Below are 11283 nucleotides of genomic sequence, written 5' to 3'. Positions count from 1 at the left end.
GCTTTAATATCAAACAGGGATCCACCCACAACTCTGATTTATGTTTATGACTCAGCAAAGAATGTAAACTGAGACTAGGGCACAGAGCGTTTCTATAAGTAGTTATAAATCAACCATTCACCAGGGGGAAAAAACCCCACAAGTACTAGAAGCCTTGCCTGTATGAGGAAGAGAACATTTTTGGGGTTGTAGAGGGCAAAGTCTTCTTTCAGGGGAGTCAGTAAAGGGGTCAGTCAGGATTAATCAGATTTGTAGTGCTTTCATGCGTGCAGGGCTGTTTGCATCACTGTCTGTCTGAACTGTCCTGAGCTGAGCATGTTCAGCCCATCAGATGGAAGCAAACCCATTATCAACAGGCCAGCCAGATGGTGGGACCAACAACTGCAGAGATCTGAATTTGTAGCGTTTGATGCTTGAATTCAACTTGGACTGCGTGTGCAGGTTACATCCTTACCTGACGCCAGGAAAGTCCCTGACCCATTTGTGCTGAAGGCTCCTCATCCATCCACGCCGGGTGGCAGTGAAGCCCAGGGGAGCACATGGACCGCGCCAGACTGATCATACCCTGTGGGTGCTCCCAGCCCAAGCACAGCATCCATTTGCCAGCTGCTGCTCATGAATTTCCAGATGAAGGGTGCTCCATGTTTTCAGTGCCACTCTGATTGACGGGTTTATCTTCCAGTCCATTTACTTACTTAATTATCCCACAGCAAGCAAGAAGTCATTTCTTATAAATATGGTAATAAAACGATCAGGATGACAACACAAGCACGTTCTTATACAGTTTGTGGAAAAAGCTGACATTCCCCAGTTTCAGTTTACATCAGGTTTCCCTGATCAGCTGTCAGTAAATTAAGAAACAATATCTGGTGACCTTTAATTATCAGCCCCCAGATGTTTGGCATCAGTTAGGACCTGCTTGGAGTTATTGTCATCTCAGGTGTTGCTCCTGTCACACACAATCTCATTTTAGTGCACATTATGAAGCTTGTGTTTCCTTTAAGTTCTCAGTTGCTTCTGGGATGTCAGCTTTTCATTTGACAACTCCCTCTGCTGTGTAAAGAGGAGGGGGCCACGGACACCTCAGGCCTGATTCATTGATGAGGGGAGATCTTTTTTCTGCCTGATGCCAAATGCTGTTATTGTTGTAAAGGAAATTCTACAAAAAATTATTTGGTAGATGTGATTTTTTTTTTTCAGTGGTGTAAATAATACCTTCCAAGTTTAAAGGATTGGAGCAAGTCTCTGATGTAAAATAAATGACGTAGGGACTCACAGAAATGACCCTAAAGAGGCTGAAGTTCCATAGTTTCTACTTCAGTAGGAATTTGCTGAGGAAGAATGAGTGAAGAGCTTGGCTGCAGGTCCAAAATCCCTGTGCAGGCTAAAACCTGCTTTAGAAAACGCGCCAGAAGTTCAATGGGCTGCAAAGCCACTCCTGCCCCTCCACAGTGGCTCCACATCCCAGGAAACACCCTTGAGCTGCGCCACCTGCTCCTGCGAGCACATGTGTGTGTGCACGTACGGCACACGTACACGCTCCTAACTGTGTCTATCGGTGTCATCTTCGTGTGGGTGGCACCAGTGACTGTGCATATGTTTGCTGGGTGTAGGTGTGCCGAGGGCTATCGGCACACACGCTTCCCGGTATGTCGGTGCTGTGAATGGAGGGAGCTGTCACACCCGTTTTCCTCTTTGTTCGCTTCTAAATTTTCCTCATTTTGTATTTCTGGAGTCTGTTCTCTCAACACCTGCACTATGATCGTTCCTTCAGAGGTGCATTATCCAAAATAACAAAACTGAGGTGAACAAGGCAGGGAGGGAAATGCATGTGGCTCCATTAGCATTCATTTATACTGAGGCTCTGTGAAACCCGTAAGAAAGCCTGTGTTGTTTGGCGTTTATTTAAATTAATCACTATAATTACATTTTGCTCTTTATCAAAAGCTTCCTATAGAGATTGTCCAGCTAGAAAAGAAAAGGAGTTTCAGAAATAGTAGTATTTCAATAGCCTCTTTAAAGACATTCCGGAGCATCATGTAAAACACAGTGGGCATTGGGGGAAATAATTCTGCTGGGAGGTCAGATGGATGCTGAGTTCTGTTGATTTCCTCATTTTTCAAGGCTGGAGAATTCTGCATGTGAATGAGTCCTTTGTTTTTCCAAGGCTTCTGGTACAGAAATATATTTACTGCAACAACAGCTTATTTCCTGTCCTGGAAACAAAAACTCCAATAGTGCAGGCAGATCATTCTGCTCGTGTGGACAGCTTTGTGTCATGAAGAGCAGAGGAAAGAGGTGGCAGACAGCCTCCACAGAGACAAAATTCTCCGATGTACAAAACTTTGGAGCAGAAATGGGTGAGAACAAAGGTTCTCTCCCAGTACAGCGAGGTCAGCTCCAGGCAGAGCACAATGGGAGTAGAAGCTCTGATAGATTCATTTTCTTATGCCTGGCAAAGATCTTAAATGAACCAGCTACACTCTTTAATAACTGTTATAGCATTTCTTACCTTAAATTGGAAAGCCTTTTAAAAAATATACATTAGTTTGCTTAATACATTACACTCAATTGAATGGATTGCTCCCACAAGACCTTGTTAGATGCTCTTTGTTAACAATGAGATGCCTGCTTGACCCACCTGTGTCTTACAAGGCCTTTAAGACAAAATACAGGTCTTCAGAACTCCACTCCCTGGTATTTATATTTGTTCCTGATTAAGATGGCATTGTACCATATGCTTATATGCTGTATCGAATTATTTTTGGTTTCTGAAATCTGAAAGGAGGAATAAAATCCCTCAATTGAAGAATCTAGATATTATAATTCAGTTAGGCTCTTCTCTCAGAAGACCAGTGAATTGATCTTTCTCTTGTGTCCACCCTTGTGACATTGAAGAGTTTCATTAATTCCCCAATATTTAGTTTGGTGTTTAGCCAAAAGTTCATAAGCTATATTGCTTTGTTGATTTAAAGAACCTTCAGAGCAGCTGGAGTTAATTCCTAACACCCTTGTGCTAACAAACTCTGAATAAAATGCTGTTATCTATAGGGGAAAAAGGAAATGAATATCTTAAAATAATGATCTTATTACAACTTATCTTGTTAGGCTGTGGTGAGGTTCTCCTTGTTAAGCCACCTGCACTTTGAGAGGTTTATAGACACAAGCAGCATTAGTAATTAATGCGACTGCAAGCTCTATGTGAGCTATTACAATATTTTATTGTTATGGCTACTATTACTATTATCAGATAGGCTGTTTGGGAGTCTTGAAAACATGCTAGCATCTTTCTGTTGTGCTGGTTATCCTTCAGTGCCTTTCTTCAGGTTACAGATGCAGCTGTTTATATTAAATTCTGGATGGAAATCAGGGGCCCATAAAATCTCTCAGCAGGTTACTTTAGCCTCAAATCAGTATTACTTAAATTATACAAGGAGAGAGATGGAAGTCTGATGAAGGTGCTACCTATCAACAGCAGATGTAAATTTGTTTTGCTTGAATATGACTCTGGGATGCTGGTCACCCAGGCAGTGAGACAGGGTAGGAACATCTTTTGGCCACCAGTAACTGACTTCTGAGTGCCCGAACAATCAATCCAATGAACCGGAAATTGCTGGTACCAAAAGTTATTGCCTGGGTAAAGGGTGGCTTGGGGAAAATAGGAGTCTGTCCTAGAAGGATCTTTTATTGCTTGCTATAAGGAAGCTGTAAGTTCTCTGTGATCTGTTTTTGCAGTGTAACTGTAGGTACTGTCCTCATAAGAGGCTACGAAGTTGCAGGTATTAGTTCAACTCCTCTCTGATGCTACAGGAAACCTAGGGAAAAGGAACTTCTTGAACATATTAGCATACAATGCTGAGACCCTAAACCCACTCTGACATTTATATGGGTGTTTAGGCATTTTGTCATCCTGTAAGTCACAGTGAAATCCATAAAAATGTCTGGGAAGAGGTTAAAGATTCCGAACTCTTATTTGCAGAGATAAAATGAAGGCCTGCACAAGGATCATGGTCCATTCTCATTTACCCAGAGCCTGTGTCTATAGCCACATCAGAGATGATTTCCCAGTCTTTGTCACATTTGGCTGTGGAGATTGCATATGACTGTGAATGATGCTGCTCTGCCTGAGGACTCTGCAGCTGGAGGGAAGGGCTGTAAGGGGAATAAAACCTGTGGTAAATCTCTTTCAGAGGAAGTAGGGGACCTGCCAACAAAAAGATGCTATACCTCTGCTTTCAAGACTGTTCTGTTCATAAAAGGCTTGAGGATAAAAGCGTAGTGATGTCCCTGCACCATAAAGTTATGTCACACCTGAGCCCTGTGTCCAACAGGGTATGTCTCTGTATTACTGCAGATTTTGTAGGCTTTGGTCACAAAACACTTTGCTTGTCCCACTTTTTAGAGTCCTTGCCTGTCCAACTGTTCTTCATGTGGGAGCAACTCCTGGCCTTGGAACACTGGTCACCACTCTTTGCTCTTTCAATTCAACTACATGCTTTTGGAGATGAGGGGTGGGGACCAGGGTAGGGTACCCTACACCAAACCAGGACATGGGGCATCCGAGTCCTGTTTCTAACTCTGCCACAAACACCCTTTTCTCTTTTTCTCCTGCTATTCACCACTTGTGTGTATTCAGTCTGAAAATGGTAAAAGACAGGATGTCTGTGCTTGGCCATGTATATTCAGGTTCTGGCACAAGAGGCCTCAAGTTTGATCTGGAACTTTATGTTTCAGAGGGGAATGGGTGAATTTTCTCTCCTTTCTAAGATGTCTGTGGCTCTGTGTTCACAGAAGTTCTTCCTCAAATATTTCAAAATCCCAGGTTGTTCTTAGGAGCTGATTTTTATTGTCATTACTTTTATTGATTTTTGTTGTTGTTGTTTTGTTTTTGAGCAAAGCTGCTTATGGTCAAATAAGCTCCAGCCTCACTAGAACTGCCACAGAACAGCTCCTATAATGATCCAGGCTAAACTAGACCCCTAATTTCAGAAGCTTGCCTTATCTGATGGTGCTGGTGAGCACAGATTCTTCTATATCAAGCTCAGGGGTGAAATGCCTCATAGATTAACAGCGGTCAGTAAAAAATCAACAAGAAAGGTGATGGTGGAGAATTCCTTTTTTCCTCCTCTGGTATCTCTGGTCTGTTGCTCTGAAATCTTTCCTTCCAAGCAACGTTTTCAGGATATGACCCTCTTTGTTATCCTAATGAGCCGGGTTGTAGCGGCTGAACTGTTCACCTCCCGGACCCAGGGGTGAGAGCCCAGGTTGGGAAGCGGTGGAGCAGAGACAGAGGAGTTTAAGCCCTTTCTCTAGAGGAGTTTGCCACCTACTGATTTACAGGTTCCTTCAAGCTCCTGCCAAGCGCAGTTGAGGGGAAAAGCCGGTAATTTAGGGGTAGGTGGGAATTGCCCTTAGAGACCCCAAGCCGGGACCCCCGTGGGGAGCAGCCGGGGCGAGGCGGGGGGGGGATGCGATACCCCCAGCTGTTTGAGCTCCAACTGGGAGAAGGCGAATGAGCTGGGTGGAAGCGACTGGTGTGTGTGTGTGTGCGTGTGTGTTGTGTGTGGCGGGGGAGGGATGTGGATGAGGAGCGGGCTCTCTTTCTCTCTCCCGGGGCTCAGTTAATCCTGCTGCCAAGCGCTGCTCAGCAGCAGACTCGGCGCTGGATTCCGAGCGAGGGAGACGCGCAGCCCTGAAGGCGCCGCGGAGGGGAGGCGAGAGAGGCAGCTAAAGAGAGCAGAGCGGGGGAAAAATCAAATCTATGCTTGGAACTGGGCTTCTTTTTCGCCAATGCAAAAGGGAATATGCAGCACATTTTTGCCTTCTTCTGCACCAGTTTCCTAGGGGCGGTGTTAGGGGCCAATTTCCCCAACAATATCCAGATAGGTGAGTGCAGACCCCGGGGCCGTTTGGAGTGTTGTTCCCCGGCAAGTGGGTAGGGGTGGAGAGGGGGCGATGGGGGAAAACTGACCCATTCATTTGCTTGCAAAGACAAAATGTGTGTGTGTGTGAGCGAGGGGGTGAACCGTGAGGGCTGGAATTGTTCGTTGGTACCAGCTTTGCAAGAGCAGAGATGTATCAATTTGGCTTTGGGGGAGGGGAAGATTGGGAATAAATGCCTGCACACACACCAACACAGAGGGAGAAAAGTGCCTCTGAAATGGAGGAAGCACGAAAAAAATATCTGTTTCTTGCTCCATGAAATGCCTGGGCTGCTGTTGTGCGTTGCTGCATTTGCAAAATCAGTGGTTGCATTATACATTTTTGTGAGGATGCTCTCATCTGTAGGTAACTGGGACGAGAGGTAACAAACAGGCGCTCTCTGTCGTTGTTGCTAAAGAATAAGGGCAGAGCTATTGGAGGAAGATTTTGCATTGAAGTCTCTTTTCATTTCATGCTACTCGCTTCCCCTGCGCACCAGCAGTGCCTGTTTGATTTCTCCCTTCCTGCAACTTCTCGGTGCTCCTCTCCCTCCCTCCCCAGGTTTATTATTACTCTCCCATTGATCTTTAGGGATGGTGATTTGTAACCAGGTCCCAAATTCTCTTCCTTTGCATGCCGGTTTTATTTCCCACGTCCCTTCTCTTTCCAATGTCAACCAATTGCAAATGCACCAAGTTCAGGCAACTCCTGCCTAAGTCCAGCTGCACAATTGGTGCTTTTATTGCTGTTGATGCTGCGTCCCTGTCTCCCTCCCTTCCTGCCTCCTCTTTACCCCAAATTTGTGCAACATCCCAGATTTTTTTCCCTTTCAACAAACACATGTAATAGCTGAACTCAGCTACTAGCATCCTATTCCTCTGACAACCATGATTAGGCTGGGAGGTGGGAGGAATGGGGGAGGGGGATATTAACGCACAAATAGCCCTTTTCCATACAACAAGGAGATGCCCTCTATTCTAAAAACGTGCAAAGTGCCGTTGATAGCAGGTCCTTGCACATTTGTTTCTTCCCCAAGCCATCTGCCCTGGAGGACGGGAACTGATACTTTCTGCTTCTTTAATTCTTCATTCTTGCAGAATCCTTTGTTTCCCTACTCATAAAATGCCAATAACTGTGCTGCCTTTAAATGCGTGTAGATTACTAGACAGTCTGAATATAATATTTTTCTGGAGGCTGTAGGGGGATCTGCCGCAAGCCAAGTTTCCTGCTGGGGGAGCAGCAGGAAACTTTTCCTAGGGCCGGGTTATCATAGCGCTTTGTTCCAAGCAGAAAGGGGTTGGGGAGCAGAAAAGAAAGGCTCTGAGGCTGGGTCCAGTCTGGTCCTGGTTCCTATCATTTATATAATCCTCTGTTTCTGGGCTTGCCTGTGCTTCTGCTCAGATGAATCCCTTTGAAGGCCAAACTTTTGATTTCTTGCCCTCTTTGAGTTTGGCCACTGTCACCTGTTAAATTTAGGGTTTTCCATGCAATGAACTTCAGTAGCAGCAGTTGTTTGGCCACAAGTTGTAAGTTACTCTGACCCTAGCAGCCCTGTCCCCGTCGACCCAGTGCTGTGCCAGTCTGCCCAGCACCCTGGAGTCCTATATTGTGGGGAAACCTCTGTACCCCTTCTGGAACAAACCCTTCCATAGTCAGCAGGGTTTTAAACTGAGCCTAACTGCAAGTGAGAGGAGGAGGAAGACAGACTCATTCCTCCTTTACAAAGGTTATATTGGCAGTGATTCCATTTCCTTTCCTTAAAGTTATCGGGGGTGAGGAGGTTGAGCTTTCAAACCTCGTGGCTCATCCAGACCCCGCAGGCTGCCGGCCCAGGGATGCATAAGGGCCCCTGTATGTGATCCAGGCATTACAGAATGCACAGGCTGGAAAGGTTTCCTGCTCCCGCTGTATCGGCAGTGGGCATGAAACCCTCAGGTCTTGTGTGCTGGAGTGTTTTGGAGTGTTAGAGGTATTCTCTGGGCTGGGGAGCTGTAGCCTCTGCTCACAGGAATAATTTGGACTGAAGAGGTTGCTAATACAGGTGTGCTTAAGACATTTCTTCTTGTTCTGTTTTTCTCTCCAGGGGGGTTATTTCCTAATCAACAGTCCCAGGAACATGCGGCTTTTAGGTTTGCGTTGTCTCAGCTCACGGAACCCCCTAAGCTCCTTCCCCAGATTGACATTGTGAACATTAGCGACAGCTTTGAAATGACATACACCTGTAAGTAGCAGTGTTTGCCATGCTCTCTCTTACTTTGGTTTCGTGATTCCTGCCTGGTATCTTTTTGTGTCTGAAATACGGAACATCTGCTCCAAACGTGTAACTCCTTTCAAGTCTATGTAAGACAACCCTGAATACATGGGTGAAGGATTTCTGAATCATTTTGGTTTGTGCTGAGACATAGGGTTAGGTAGTGTTGTGGTTATTCAGCATGTTGTGCTTTTTCTCTTTCATTGCTTCTGAAGTGATATAAACCCCCCAACAATTCCTTCCCTCTTGTTTCTCTAACCTCTGCCAGACTCATGTTGAGGTTTTTCATTCCCGTATTTCCTATAGCTGTGATGTACAACAGAGACACCCCTTTCCACCCACAGGGTGCACAGAAGTCTCTGTTTAGTGTGAACAACTTCTTCTCTAGCCCCAGTTTAGCCATCTGTCCTTGTAATTTAAGACAGACCTAGTAGAAAATAGCAGCTTGGTGCAAGTGGAGTCCAGATCCCAAATAAGTGGCATGCCTAATAATTGCTAAGAGATAAGAGTTCTGGTTTTGAGAACCAGTGAAATAATTTGCTCTAAAAATGAGTTTTAAAGATTGAATTTGCACTACAGAGTCAATCCTAGGGTGTATTTGTACCTTCCTACAGCACAGCACATGAGCTGTGCTGTTCTTGTTATATGATATAGTTGGGAAAGAAAAAATCTGGCTTGCCAGGTAATGCAGCAGCAACCAGGGATGTTCTCCAGGAGGGAACCAGGGGAAAACAAAACCCATAACACAGCCCTGTGGTTGTGGTAGGGGATGTCGCAGCATTTGCTTCCTTGGGAGCGAGTGGCGCGGTGCTGCGCACGAGGGGCTCGCGCTGCCGGGGTGTGATGCACCAAGAATTTCTCAGTTCAACCTGGTGTCAGACGCCGCTTTCATTCTCTGAGCTGGTGTGTGTGTATGAAGACTGTCAGGAGGAACTGGAGGAGCCTTTCCCTTCGTGGAGCCTTTTGGATGGTTGATGGCTCATGTCAGTAGTATCCTTTTGATTCACCGAAACATCCTCTCTGCAGTTTAGTCATGTGGAGAGTGGGGTAGAGGTGGACACAAACTGTTCTCTTTGCTAAGAAATACACAAAAGGGAAAAATGCTTTCCTGCAAAAAGAACTCGGGAATGTACAGGAGGAGAATTAATAAGGCTCTTCGAAGAGGAAAAAAAAGTTATGATTACTTCTCTTGGAAGGTTTGCAAATACAACATTGCAGGAATTTGCTGGCCAGTGTGACACAGGAGAGAAGTAATAATCTGGCCATGCTTTCACTGGAGCATCTAATGACATGCGTAAAGTTTTTCTGTTTTCCTTAATATCCCTCTATTTGCCAACTACAAGGTTTCCATCGAGGAAAAGCAACTATTTCAGCTCAGTCCAATGGCACTTCCTTGGTGGGAAAACTAGACAAATAGGAAAAAAAAAATACAGACCTTGTACCTATAAAGGAAAAGCATCACCCACCTGGGGTAGAGTTGCTGACTGTGGCTGGGGACAAGCTGTTTCAGTGCTGGTCACAGGAAGAAAGCAGAAACTAGAATTTCACTAGAATAAATTCTCCATCTGCACATAGTTTTCCCTCCCTCTCGACGCCTGCTGCTAATGGTTTTGTTTACAACATTAATGTTGATAGCAAGATCATGATACTAGTTATGCTTCAGAAATCTGTCATTAGTACCACGGGGGCACGGGTGGTCTCACAAAAGCTGAATGGAAGCAAGGCAGCCTCCCAAAGGATGTTATATTTGAGCTCTATGTAGGGCACACTGTCCTAGATCAGACCAGCAGAGCACTCTGCACAGTCCAACTTCACTTGTCCTCATTTTTCTTTTCTTGTAATTAAAAACTTCCTGAGTTCTTCCCTCTTATGGAAGGGCAATATTTGTTTTGTAAATACAAAAGGCGGTGTTATTCCAGGTACCCGAGGGGAAACAAACAAACCCAAATAAAACAAAAGAAAAAGCCAAAATAAACCCCACTGAAACAAAACACAATGCCCTGCTTTTAGTACTCTAGGGCTGGTGTGAAAGTTTTGCCAGGAATTATCTCCTTCCTTATTTTCTAGCAAATTCCAAATTGCCAGGACTAGATATCAGCAGAAAGATCTGTTTATTTACAGAGAATAAAAACTCTGCCCACGCAGTGGTCCTTATCTTCTGAGAAAGACTGGCCATGCTTCCAGTTAAAAACACCGGGTTTTGTTCCCATGGAGATAGAGAACAGAGTGTTTCCTTGTCATTGGCGTTACCTGTTTCTCGGATGGCTAAGTCAAGGGTGTTCGGACCCTGTAAACCTGGTGCTGCCTCTACCAGAGTCTCCAACAGGACATCTGGGGACAACTAATAGGCCTGGCCCCATGGCAAGTCCTACCTTGTGCTGGGATCTGGCCTCATATGGTAAATGTAGCCCTTATGGCAAGTGCCTGAAGCAGCATCATTCAAAATACAGAATATATATTAAGAATCAGTGGTGACAGCAGAAGCAAAAAACCTTCTTGGGCAGCTTGTGGGGGGCGATGCTTAAGTGGCAGGATGAACTGCAGCAAAATGACAGCACCTTGTCTAAGGAGATTGTATGCAAAATGTATTTTAGCATCAGCTGTGACACTGTCTACCTCTGCCTGACATAGATCTGCATGCCAGTTAGGATGAGCAAGCTTTGGCATGACAGTGGGTGAATTTACAGTACGAGATGCACCCATTTGTGCAGAGGTGACAGTGATAGGGAGCTGTTAATGATGTGCTAGTGATGATCGTAAATTGGTAACAATAATACCCATGAAAGTGATAAATCTGTAAAATATCAGGAGGCTGCTGTTGTCACTGGGCTGCCTCTGTGACAGCCCAGCAATAACTTTCGCATTTCTGACACTTCCATTTGTGGACTTCTTATCATTACAGAGTGATTGTGTGGGGCAGCATTGATCTACAGGTTCTGTGGTCCCTGTGCATAACACATCAGTAATTATGATTTTAAGCAAACAGTAATCATTAAGAAAACAAAAATAAGTAATAGATACAGTGTATGGTAACCTCGTATTTCATGTGTGTGGTTGATGCTAATGTTGCTGCATTGCTGAAACATGAGCACATTTCAATAACTGAAATA

The 11283-nt window shown here is 44.9% G+C and overlaps 1 protein-coding gene across 4 annotated transcripts in view; it reads left to right on the top strand.

Moving 5' to 3' along the window:
* Nucleotides 1–5804: 5804 nt before the first annotated feature.
* Nucleotides 5805–11283, top strand: part of GRIA1 (glutamate ionotropic receptor AMPA type subunit 1) — a gene marked incomplete at its 5' end in the record, with an annotated part of 121018 nt that continues 115539 nt past the window's right edge. For all 4 annotated transcript variants that reach the window (XM_082063445.1, XM_082063444.1, XM_082063442.1 and 1 more), the window contains 2 exons: nucleotides 5805–5886; nucleotides 8006–8143. In XM_082063445.1, the coding sequence (XP_081919571.1) occupies nucleotides 5805–5886; nucleotides 8006–8143 (220 nt within the window). The remainder of the gene's footprint in view (nucleotides 5887–8005; nucleotides 8144–11283) is intronic.

The sequence above is a fragment of the Streptopelia decaocto genome, assembly GCF_964273445.1.
Source record: "Streptopelia decaocto genome assembly, chromosome: 12".
Lineage (NCBI taxonomy): Eukaryota > Metazoa > Chordata > Aves > Columbiformes > Columbidae > Streptopelia > Streptopelia decaocto.
This window is presented reverse-complemented; position numbering and strand designations above follow the sequence as displayed.